Genomic DNA, 13100 nt, shown 5'->3' on the forward strand with positions numbered 1-13100 from the left:
TTAGATGACTTGGACTCCTCATGAAATCATTAACCATTTCAAATTCCCAGGGCATGGGAGGACACTGCTAAGGCTGATTTTCTCCTCATCATGGCCAGATGGAAGGGCCTACTACCTTCCCATGTGATGTGTGAAAAGGAGAAAAACCCTTTCATTAAAAGGAAGTTGGGGCATGGGTGGAATAAAATCATTATTTAGAATTATTACGAGTAGGTCAAGAATATTCTTAACTCTTGCACAATAAAGGCAGTCAAGGTAAGACTGCCTTCATGGAGTGAAACCTGCCTTTCAGAAATGTCCCAGGAGAAGGGAAGTGCCCCCATTGCACTGGGAGGGTTTGGTACCTCAAGGAAACACTAATAAGCCTTAGACAAAATCTTCCTTCTTGTCCCAGAATCTACTGACTTAACAGTCAGAGTGCAGTTAACACAAAAGAGAGTACCTGTCCCTTCCCCAACCCAACGGAGTTACCTGTAGAAGAAAGAGGAAGACAGGCCAAACAACCCATCATCTGTCTCCTGGCCTACACTTTTCTTTGACTTTGTTAAAAGCCACTCCCTCTGCCTTAAGTCTAAGCTACTGAATGTGGTCACTTATTTGTGATTTAACTTGTTGAAACAGAACACCTTCTTGTTTGATGAAATGTAGACATTTTGTTTTAATCCAAGAATCTGAAGTTTAACCACAGCCACAGTCGTAAGTTGAAAGGGGGCTTGGAAGAGCATCTGGTCGGACCATCCCATTTAACAGTAGTGGAAACTGAGGTTCAGTAGGGAGCTTCACACAGTGATTCCTGGGGACAGAGGTTCTTATGCTTGTCCCATCTTTCTGGGATGTGGGTTTCCCTGGCCCCCACCCAGCTCTGTACATGTGGAGCAGCGTTCTTTCCCCCATGGGTGTGCCTACCTGAATCTCTGGGCCTGGTGGTGAAGCGGGCCAGGGTAGCGCCGATTGGGAGACTGGTAGAGCTGGGAGAGCAGGGCCTGGCTGGACTTCTGGCTGGGGTTGTTGGCAAACTTCACAGTAATCGGTTCTGTAGCACCGCTGGGCTTCTGGCCATTCAGCCCTTTGATGGCTTCTTCTGCCTCGATTCTCTTATCAAACCGAATGAATCCCACCCCTCTGGACACTCCTAGGGAAAGAGAAAGAGCCTTCATAAAGAGTGAACAAATCACACTGGTAAATATCTCTGAGAAGAGATGGGCTGGGCCCCATGGACCTCCAGTGGGGAGTGGCCCCACTTGTGGGGCCAGGGCTGAGTATCCCAGAATCTCTCTCACCCATCAAAATGCATCTGCCTGCATTTCTGCCATCATGGCTCTGGGCAGGTGCTTCCCACCCACAGAACACAGGCACCTCTCACATCTGTCCATTCCAGCCTCTACACCAGATTGCTCAGTTCTCGTCTCCTTCTAGTTGCTCTAACCCATCACCCACTGTCCAGTTTCTAGTCCTGCAATGTGCCCTCTGCACCTAGCAACCATGTAATCTATTTGACAAGCAAACTCTGACCACATTACACCCCTTCAAAGCATCTTTTACACATTTTTTGTAACTTTTCAATTCTTTACTTTGTGCGTGGTACCTGTTCCTCACTGCCTCCCACTCCACATACGGAATAACAAACAAAACCCACAAAAAATCCTCCCATGGCTCTATGTTGCATACAGATGAAGTTAGACTTTCTTAGCATGGCATTTAGTGCTCCTGATGATGTGGTCCCAAATCCCCTGTTGAGTCTCATGCCAGCCATACTGAACCACCACATATTCCTTGAACAGGCTGTGTTCTTCCTTGACTCCATGCCTTATGACATGTCCTATCCACCTATTCTACAGGACACATCATGTCCACCTAGAATTTTCTGTCCCTCTTTGTGCCAGATAACCTCAATCCATCCTCCAAAACCCTGCTCAAATGTCACCTCCTTGATGTAGCCTTCACAGCAACCTCCCCCCGCCCAGGCACAGCACACCTTCTCCTGAGCCCCCGTAGTACACTGGACAGCCCCCAGCAAGTGCTCATCATAATGGAGTCCTGCAAGGACAGAACTGTGCCTCCTTCATCTCCGGCCCCCAGTGTCCCTCTGTAGTGTCTGGGGCAGAGCTGGCTTCAGTAAGGGTCTATTGCAGGAGTCGAATGAGCAACACACGCTGAACTGCTCTCAGGGGGTGTTTTAAAATGGGATCAAATGGAGAGTAGGTAAAAACATTTTGTCAATAAAAATGCAACCCAGGGTACCTTACATTTCTTACTGAGAGGTGGTGGATGCCTTTCTTTATTATGGACAAAGTACCACAGTACCAGGTCCTGGGTTCATGTCCCTGCACTGCCACTAACTAGCTGGGCAGAAGTCAGATCCCCCACTTAAGACCTCTCTTTTTTCACGTGTGAAATGAGGCAGCATGCGGTTCCCTCTAGCTCTATAATGATATCATTGGAGCCGGAGCTCTAACACAGGTTCTTTTCACATACAAAAGTAATGTTACTTGGTTAAGGGTTGAAAGAGACTTTGAAGGTCATTCAGTCCCACTCACAACCTGATGCCCGAATCCTCTTTATAGCCCTGCCAAGTAGTTTAGCTGCTGCTGGAACAGTTCCCATGATGGGAGATCTACCTCCTAAGATGGCCCATTTTAAATGTGGGCATTTGATTGATAAGAAATCTTTCTCTTATGTCAAAAATCTGTCTGCACATGATCCATACCCTTTACCCTAAGTAACCATTATCTCTCTGCTCCTATGGGTCACAGGGCACTGGTTGTGGCATTGAGACACAAGGAAAGAAATGACAAAGAAACACTTAACCTGTGACTTGATCAACCAGGATTCGAGAGGTGATGATACGGCCATATTGCGAGAAAAGCTGCTCCAGTTCCTTCTGGGTCATGGTTTTGGGAAGGCCGCTAACGTAGAGGTTAGCATCCCTGATTGAGGCAGAGCTCGGACGGGCATATGAGACCTAGGAAAAGGCAAGAGGAGCTAAATCCATTACAGCCAACACCCTCTGAGTAGAGACTGAGTCAACAACTGAGATGACAGCCCCTTGTCTATCATTCGAACTCATGGTGTCCTTTAAATATCTCAGTAGTTCAGATTCTTAGCTACTCTTGTAATCGTAATACGAATCCTGAGAACGGCAACAGAGGAACAAAAGGAGAGGTGACGATAACTTAAAACAAATGCACAGATAAGGGTCTCTAAGTGCAGAACAAAATAGCTACTGTATGGCAGCTGTTAAATGCAGAACGACCCACGCATGGAGCTCTGAAGATTTACCTCCTGGATGTGGGTGTATAGATGATTTACTGTATCTAACACATAATAATCTTTGAATAAACCAAAAAAAAAAAACCCTCCATGAAATTCTGCTCTGCAGATTTCTCTCCTTGCCACCCTCCCCACCCCCAAGCCCTTCGTCTTCAACACATTAAAGCGATCAGGTTCTCTGCAAGATTTTTTATGTCCCATCCTCTGTGTTGCTCCAATCTGCTCCCACAAGGTCTGCTCTCGCTGAATGACAAAGTGCAATGAAATGGGGCTTCATGAACATCTGCTTGTGAAACTGGATACATGACCTTGTCATAACATCTGCAAGAACCGGGTACCTTCTAACGTGGAGGAAGAGCAGACAAAACTACAATCAAGGAAAGGAGAGCAGAGGGGAAAGGAGGGAGGGAGAGGGCAGTGGAAGAAGGAAGCGAGCCTCACGGATGGTTATAATAAGTTCGACTTTGTAAATTTGTCCTCCCAGATCTCTCAACTGCTTTTTTTCCCCCAAAAAGCTAACACAGAAGTGTAAACAGATCTGAAATTCCATCTGCAAGAAGCCAAATCTGTAGCAGTACACATAAGCAAAGCAAACCCCAGCAGTCATTAATTTTAGACTTTCATTTACTTATTTATTTATTTTTTAAGAAAACAACATCAGACATTTGAAATATAATTTACAGCTAGTCTAACAAAAGCACTTTCCTGCTAAAGCTATTTCTGGGGCGGTTATGGCTCAGAATAGATGATGAAAACAGTCATTTCAGAGCACATCTGACAATGTTGGACAGGAAGGGACCTATATGCCTTAGCATTTTTCAGTTGGGAGTCTTATTTAATCCATATATCCAATTTACAAGATCTGCTAAGACTCTGGGGGTGAGTGTGCATGTGCATGCATGTGTGTGTGTGTGTGTGTGGTACACACACAAAAGCATGCGTACAAAAGAAATTGTACATGTTAAATTGGACCCTTGGCATCAAGAACTAAAGCTCCAGCAGTGGAGGAGACCTTGCTTCTGAGAAAGGGTCTGGCAGTGTACCTAGCAAAGAGGAATGAAGGATGAGCAGACCCCCTCGCCCTTGGCACTCTCTCCCTTTCCATGACAGAGATGCCGAGTCCCTTTATGGGTTCCACACCTAAAAATAGATGTTGACTCAACAGATAAAATGATGTGAGTGACTAATCTGCCTCGTTGGTCTCCTCCTGCTGATGGAGCAAGGCAGACTGTCTGCAGTATCTACCTCTTCTAGAAACTCAGGGGGTGGCCTCTGTAGGCTCTTTTCCAGCACAGGGCTGACAGGCAAAGGGACCTTTACATGGAGTCCCTGGGGAGTGGGAGCTGAAGGACCAAGAATCTCATGTGACTGGACAGAGCATCACTCCACACAAGGCTCTCCTACCCCCATTCTTTACAGAACAAAGTCCTTCAGATTATAATCTAGCAGAAGTATGTTTTAGACATGAGGAGGGAGTGGTAGGGACAAGGAAAGAAAAACAAGTAGTGATATGTTCATGGTAATGAGAGTTACCCCTGTCTAATCCCTGCCAATTATTGACAAATTAATAACCTGTATGACATTTGTGCTCCCCCAAAACATACCCTCCTACTTCTATGTCTTACAAGGAAAAATTTCCCACCTACTTTTTCAGGCCCTGATCCTATTTTTCTTTAAGGCCCAGATCCAATGCCATCTTCTCTAGACAGCTTTCCCTGATCTTACCTCCTCCTAAAAAGCCCCCTAGCAGTGTTCTTCAGTGAACCATACCCATGATACTTAACCCATTCTGACCTTGATTTACCATCCCTCTGTCTAGACTGCTGATCTCCTTGAGGTCATGGTTGTGTGTGTGTGTGTGTGTGTGTGTAGGGGTGGTGTATCTTATTCACCTTAGTGGTTCTAGCTCCCAGTACAGAGCCTTATACCTGCAGAATGCTAAGCATCTAGTGAAAGAATAAATGAATACATCCACAGAACAAAATGAATGATGTAGGAATTAATGACTCTGGAGTTAACTGCAGCTTGGATTCCTCTACTTAGGGGGATCACCAAGAGTTAAGCGTCCAGAAGCATAGCTGTGTTTCCCTACTAAGCTAAGAGCTAAGGGGAAGGTTTCCCATTTCCCAGTGTCTGAGGTTGGAAGGACTGAAAGAAGACTGTTCCAGAAGTAGACGCCACGTAGAGGCTTTCTCTTAGCAAACACTTCCCGAGGACCTACTATGAACCAGACACAGTGCTGTGTGCTGGGGATGCACAACAAGAAAGAACACGGAGTGGTCTCTTGCCCTAAAGGATTTCCAAGTCCAATGGGGACAATATACAACATACAGAAGGTACCCAATAAACATGAGTTGAATGGAAGAATGGTACACAATATGGACCAATTATCACAATGCTGTAAGATGTATGCTATTCTAGGGTTGTATAGCTGGGACTAGAACACAGTGAAGCGGAGGGTTTAGTTAAGGGTTATAAGGGCCAGAAAGAAGACAGAGCTGAGATGGGTGTGTGGTGGGGTCAGGGCATGGCGGCCTAATGATAGCCCTCCTCTGGTGTGAGGACAAATAAGACGATGAAGGTCAATGGCTTAGTGCAATGCCTGTTTGACACTCAATAAATGCACAATGGATAATAATGACCTTGATACCCAATGGTCTGGGCAGCCAGAGCTGGGGTAGAGAGGGGAGCAGGCTTAGGACATACCTGCTAGGGAAAAGGGGTGGACATTGGAAAGTAAATGACAGAACCAAAACCATTTCCTCAAAGGATGATTCTGATGGAGGCAGAATCTTACCCAGGCAGAATTTCTGCCACAGAGCAGTTAACAAGTGCCAAAGGTGAACAGCAGCACCTTGATAATTCACCAAACCCAACTCTTGCTTACTTTTTCTCCTCCATTTGAAAAACTTAAGTCTCTTGTTATCTTAGTCTTCCGTCCGGGAAATCTGTAGAAGTAGGTATGGGCAAAAATGACAGAAAAAGGATCTCCCTACATTTAATATCCAAATGCTGATTCCTGGTATTTGTACTTTTCAAGTGTCCTCATACATTTATGAAATCCTAACTGAGTGACTATAGGGGTCAGGTCCTTTGTTAGGCTGAAACATTTCTCAAAAATTATCTATTTCTAGCCCCTGCAGACAGCCAGCCATTGCTGGTGTGTTAACCCCACTAAACTAGTGGCCTAGAGCCCAGGGCTTCCAATGTTAAAGGCAGTGCCCTAGAGAATCCCATGCCTCAGTCCCTCAGGATCCTGCTCACTCCATTCATCCAGAACCTTTGAAGACAAGACTGGCATTTCTAGGCTGGCACTGATCTTGCTCTGGAGCTCAGAAAGAGCTGGGAATACAGAGGCCACTCCTCTAGCTCTGGGTTAGGATGGCCCAGAGGCAGGTGACTTTACAAATGACCTTGATAAAAGATTTGCAGTGCCTCCAAACTCCCCATCCCTGCAGGCTTACAGTAACCCTGACCCACTGCAAGAGTAACAGTACAGTGTGGAGTTTACAGCCCTGACTGTGAGCTGGCTCCCAAACTCACTAGCTATGTGACCTTGGGCAAGTAATTTGATCTTGATAAATCTCAGTTTCTCTACTGGTATAAAGGGGGACAATTTTCCTTTGATGGGTTATTATAAAGAAGTAAGATAATAGATTTAACAGGGGTAGCACATTCCTAGAATTTAGTAGATATTTAGTAAATGTTATTATATTTACTACAGGTGAGTACTACAGGCTTTTGTGGGCAGTGTGGGACTCTAGCACCCACTGGGACACACCTTTCAATTTTACCACACAAGCAAATATCTGGGATACCACCAGTGAACACCTATAGAGGCACCACTTTCCTCCTGTCAGCCTGGTGGGGTCTGGGTGATCTTTTACCACTTCACTGCCATGAATTTCCTCTAGCACATTTCTACAGATTCCACTGTACTTTCCATATCCACAAAGTAAAGTACTTCCCAATTTCCAATGTGACTTCACAAGTCTGCTGTCAGTGATTCTCATCAAGGTGGTGCAGCAGCATTATCATTCATCACAGATGGGGCAGCAGGACCCCCGCTGGGGGCTGCCCCTCCCACACAGCACTCTCCTCGCAGGTTCCTTCACCTGTTCACAGCCATGGGGGTTGGCCTGGGCAGGGATGGGGGAACAGCATGGCCTTGGGTAAAACGTTTCCTGAATCCTCTGGCAATACCTTGCCCCTTGTCTAACCTGCTATGGTACAGAAAAGGGAGAGGACTTGGAAAACGTGATAAAGGCTTGGTTTAGGGTGCTGGGAGTCTGGTAAGGTAAGAAAAGGCATCCTTCTCTGCTTTCGAAAGGTGCTCCTTTAATAAATACTGGCATTAGAAGATGTGAGTTCATTTGTTCCTCTCATTTCTGAACACTTCCTGTCTGCCGAGCTGTGCTGGGTGCCTGGTGCTTCAAGCACTCCGAGGTCCAGTGAGGAAGGGAGCAGATAAATGAAGAGTGCAGTTCAGAGGGCTGTTCCTGGCAAGGGGTTACTCATCTCCCACTTCCAGTGTTAGCTTCCATGTGGAGGGAGCCCCCTGGGGTAGCAGTCTAGGCTTCTTGGTACCCCCTCACCTCTCTTCTCCAGGGGAAGTACAGTGACCATTCTGAACAAGCTTCAATACTGGCAATAGGCACCAGGAGCCTCAGCCACTGTGTACTTCTTCCCTTCTGGCAGCCAGATACCAGCTGGAAGCACACTTTCTGTTCCAGGATCTGTTTGATGAGAGCAGGAGGCCTGTGGGGTCCAAAGCCCCTGTAACATGGTATGTCAGTCTGTCAAAGTGTGGGGTTATGTGTTAGGAAGTCCACTGTGTTCAGGAAATCCATCCGGGACATAATCTGTATTAAAGGTGACCTTAGGATTCAATATGCTTTTCTCTTTTGTATTATCTCTCACCTGATTTACAGTGGTTTTACAGGATATGGAAAACAAGAGCATCACTTGTTAGGTCCCTTTAAATCATAATAAGGATCTCTATCATTGACTGGATATCTCCATGAGCTAGGCATTCTATTCACAAAACTGCTAATCTCTACAACTGTGGTTCATGGTAAGTGGAAATAAAGGTGACAGGTGCCATTGGTGATACCAGCAGCAAGCACTATCCTTGAAATCTGCTTCACAGAAACTTCGTGCTGGACGTGGCCTGAAAAGTTCTGGCTGAGATCTCAGACAGCTGGCCACCCACCTTATACATTACATAGGAAGCTCACTATTTCATGAGGTGCTCTGCCCCATCACTGGCCATCACTGACTATTGGTAAGTTCATCCTTCAACTGTGTTCAAACCTGTCTCTTCTATAGTTTCCATCCTCCTCCTATTTCTATTCTAGCTCCACACACTAGGAACATCCTTCCTGTTCTCATTGCCTCTTATCCTGTGGGTTTCTCTCACTGATAGGTGCAAGTTAGAGCATCAGGAAACTTTATTTTGAGACAGGCCTTTGTTCCAAGGAAGTTCTTGTTTATGTTACTTTAACTGACACTGAGCATCTATTCTGGAATGGAAAAGAGAAAATGGTTAAGAGCAAGGGGCTTTGGGGCTAGAAAGATATGAATTTAAATCCTGACCACTTCCTAGTTGTGTAAGCTTGGGGCAAGTCACTTAACTTTCTGAGTTATATCACTTGAATAACATAGCTTAGAAGCTTTCTAACAGAGTTCTTGGAGCATTAAACAAGCTAATACATATAAGATTTCTAGGCACTATGCCTGGCACATAGGAACCGCTCAATAAACAGCTCTGATATAATTGCTATGGCCTTATGTGAAACACTGGTTGGTACAGAGATGAAAACAGCCATCCTTGACATGTAGGACTATTAGTCTAGCAGAGGAGACACACACAGAGACCAGTCATTTCAAAAGATCAAGCTGCAGATTTTCCCCAATCTGTTGTAACACCCTACTCTCTGAGTGAGCATAAACTCCCCAGAGCACATAGATCCCTGGGGGATATTCATCCCAAAGAGACCAGGAGAATGGCAGCTGAGAACAGTCTCTGGTGCTGCCAGGGCCTTCTAGGAGCAAACCCTTGCAGGTACCTCTGATTCCCACCTCCAGGAGCAGGGAGAGAAGAAAGAAGCCAGCTGGCTCCTAGAAACAACAGCTTTGATTGTGAGGATCGGCTTTCCCTGTATCTGTGGCTGCAGCCCTGCCCACAGGCAGAACAGGTGTCTGCTTATGTGGCCCCACTCCTCATACTTCCCCCACCTGTCACCTGATACATGATATTCTTTTATCAGGGGCAAGACCTGATGGTAATGTTTCTAATGAGCTCTGATTGTGCCACTTCTCCCTGCCCAAAGCCTTCAATGGTTCTCCAACACCTTGTGATGGATGTTCAAATCCCTCATTTGAGCATTCAATGCCCTCTGAGATCTGGACCAACTTCTCAATTCCTGCTAACTCTCCATGTACTCAATGCCTCAGTTCAAATTTAAAAAAGGTCAGTTTTCAGAATATGCGCTTAAAGTTTCCACTTCCTTATCTTTGTTCTTGCTATCTGTTCATCATGATGTCAAAATGAACTCCTGCTCATCCCTACAGACCTGATCTGAATGCTATCTCTTCTCTGAGGCCCAGGCACAAATGACTGCTATCTCCTTAAACTCTATAGATGATATACATTTCAACAGCAGCAGCTATCACTGTGTCTCCCATTGTGGAGTTTAAGAGTATCCAAGAATATCAAGAGAGTGTCTGGCATACAGTAGGCAGGATAAATATTTCTATGGTGTGGTGATATATTCATATGCCTACAACTTTAACAAAGTCCATTAAATTCCAAAGAAGCTTACTTAGTACAACGATATTTCTGTCCATCTAGTGGCCTCCAGAAGGTAGAGATATGCTAAAGGTTTCATGGCCTGGTTAGTGGAAGAGCTGGTCTCAGACTCAGAGCTGAAGACACTCAGTCTTCTCACTAAACTGCAAATCCTGATTCTTGCTATATGAAAGATTGATAAGATTACTGTAGCCACCTGGGAGCTCCATAATACTTCCTACCATACAAAGCCTCTATATGTGCTGCCTGAGGCTTAGTAAGGCTCAGACTCTTTCTTTATTTTTTTATGCATCTTTGAAGCATGTACAACTCTGAAACATGCAGATGGGAAAAAGTCTTCTCCTGTCATGTAATTTTCACCTTAGGGATAACCCTATTCACTTTTGTCATCATTCTGGGAAGCATTACTTGAGTACCCCACTATAAGCCATGATTACCCATGAGATATTATTCGTTCCATTTTCTAGATGACTAACTCTGGTTCAGTGAGATCAAGTACTTGTCCAAGGTCACATAGCCAAACTAAGACAAAGCTGGATATGACTCCAAGTTCTGGGATCTTTCCACTATACCAGGCTAACGTGGACAGTGAAATAAAAGCTGTGTGCTTGGCACAAACTGCTGCTTTCTCTGGAAAGTTATCAAGCTGACAAGATCACACTATAATATTTTATTAGACTGTTGCAGCTGGAAGGAACCATTCTGCAGATGAGGAAATGCATCCAGAGAAATAAAGTTAAGTTGCCCAAGGTCATTCTGGGAGTTTTTGACAGAGCTGGGACTTGACCGACTCTTCATCTTAACTCAGAGCTCTTTTGAATGGACAACAAAGGGGAAGGGAAGAGGGATTGGCTCTATGATCTTTGACAGACGAGCTGATTTTCTCTGGGGCTTCATGATAGCCATAGAGAAGAGATTCCTTATTCCCCACGGCCACTGATGTTCTAGGCCAGCGCTGTCTAATCAAACCTAGGATCATGAAAATGTGTTGCTTGATATGGTGGCCACTAACTACATGTGACTACAGAGCACTTCAAATGTACCTGGTATGACTGAGGAACTGAACTTTTCATTTGACTTAATTTTAATTAATTTAAACTCAAATTTAAATAGCCATGTGTGGCTACTATACTGATAGAAGAGTTGAAGTCCAGGAACCACAAAAATTCAGAATCTCAGAGCTCAAAGGGACCTTTACATCAGACTCTAGTTTGGTATAGGAATCTCTTCTACATCATCCCTGATGACTCCATTTGAATGTCTCTAACAGAGAGTCACTACTATCCAAGACAAATGTTCTACCCTGATAGCTGCACAGGGTCTCTTCCTAGATTCTTGAAATATAGGATTGAGTTTCAGAATCACTGCAGACTTCTTTTCCCTTAGAGAACAAAAACCAACCACTGTGGGTGAATCTGAGTATGGCATCATCTTTGCCATCTTCCTCATTTGCCTCTGGACAACCCTTAGAATGTCAGGTCTCTTTAAAATGTGGGGCTGAGAATGGGACACAGACACCAAGGACAGGTTGACCAGAGTGCACAAGAAAGCAGCATTACCTCCTGTGACCTGGAATCTACAATTCTCCTAACACAGCCAAGGTGCACTGGCTTTTTTTAAAGCAGCTCACATCCTACTGTTGGCTTCTTTCACACTTGTAGACAACTAAAGCCCCCAAGTCCCATTCCACACACTTCTGAAACCAATATAAGGTAGCAATATAAGGTGTCATCTTAACCTGTACCTGTCTGATTTTCTTTTGTAATCCAGACCCAGGACACTGTGGACAACCCTCAAGAGATACTGGAATTGTAACAGCCTCACTGGGCAGAGAGAGCAGGGAAGCTCTAGTTCTCTCTCTCAAACTCCTACACCTGTATCTGAAATCATTCACTCAGAAGAAGTTAGCAGGGCACCGGGAAGCAGAGCAGGCAAACGGAAGCTCTCACCGGAGAGAAAGAGCAGCCTGGTACAACTGGGGTAAACGAGTCTCCAGTTTCCACTGCTGTAGCTATGTGCCCTCTCTTGGGTCCTTGGGGATTCAGTGATCCAGCCTCCCCTGCTGACCTTGGTGGGGGAAGTGCTCCCACACTGCTCTGACTATAGCTGTAATGGGGGAGGAGAGAAAAATGCCTTTTTTATTATTAATAAGACTGAGGGAGGCAGTCTATCATTTCTGGGTGGGGTGATACCCGTCAGCAAAAAATGATCTGCCAACTCTCTGGGAAGCATTAAGACCAGTGATAGGAGAAATAATTGCTTATGCCGAGTGCAAAGAAAAGATGCTTCAGCGGAACGGAGGCCTCTAGCAAGGCAGGTGGATTGCAGGGCGAGGGAGGGAGGCCTTGCGCCCCAATGACCCCTGGCAAGAGGAAGAAGTGGGAGGGGCATACTGGAACCTACAAAACTCAAGTGTGGAAAGATCCCCTGGAGGCACCGTTAGTGCTATTAGAAGAATAAAGCGAGAACAGAGAAATGGCTAAGCAGCATCATGGTACAGAGAGGCCTGAAGACAGGAGCTCAGTTTGTTTTCCTTCCCAGTGATGGGAAGTTTCTTCCTTCTGAAAAGCCCTTACTCAATGCACCTTCTCCTTCTCAGTCCTGCTCCCTCTGGAGCTGGGCTGCTGCCTTGTGATAAAGCTTCCTTCTTAACTCTCACAGCCCCTCTCCTGACTGAGTGCCAACCCTCCTGGGTTCACTCCGAGTGGCAGAAGCAGCCTTTTGTCCCCTCCTTCCTGCTCCAGTCCTGAAAGCACTCACACCTCCAGTTTGCACAAGAGCTGTGCTCTGGGAATGTTTTCTTTAAAGTCGTATTTTTTTAATATGAGTAATAGCTTAATGTAATTATTTGAAAAAGACAAGACACAAAATCATTTGTAAACCTGTAATGCAATGAGAAAAGGAAGGAAATATATAAAAACGTTAACAGTATTGAGTTGGGAATGGCTGATACTGCCACATTATATGATAATGTGTTTTCCAAATTATTTATAAATAAGCATGCCTTGCTTTTAAAATG

The 13100-nt window shown here is 45.1% G+C and overlaps 1 protein-coding gene across 7 annotated transcripts in view; it reads right to left on the reverse strand.

The window, feature by feature from the left end:
- ELAVL4 (ELAV like RNA binding protein 4) overlaps positions 1 to 13100 on the reverse strand; it is a 146075-nt gene that overhangs the window by 6382 nt on the left and 126593 nt on the right. For all 7 annotated transcript variants that reach the window (XM_060621430.2, XM_060621432.2, XM_078451924.1 and 4 more), the window contains exons 4-5: positions 2809 to 2962; positions 907 to 1132 (exon numbers count right to left, since the gene is read on the reverse strand). In XM_060621430.2, the coding sequence (XP_060477413.1) occupies positions 907 to 1132; positions 2809 to 2962 (380 nt within the window). The remainder of the gene's footprint in view (positions 1 to 906; positions 1133 to 2808; positions 2963 to 13100) is intronic.

The sequence above is a fragment of the Panthera onca genome, chromosome C1 (assembly GCF_046562875.1).
Source record: "Panthera onca isolate mPanOnc1 chromosome C1, mPanOnc1 haplotype 2, whole genome shotgun sequence".
In the NCBI taxonomy this organism is placed as follows: Eukaryota; Metazoa; Chordata; class Mammalia; order Carnivora; family Felidae; genus Panthera; species Panthera onca.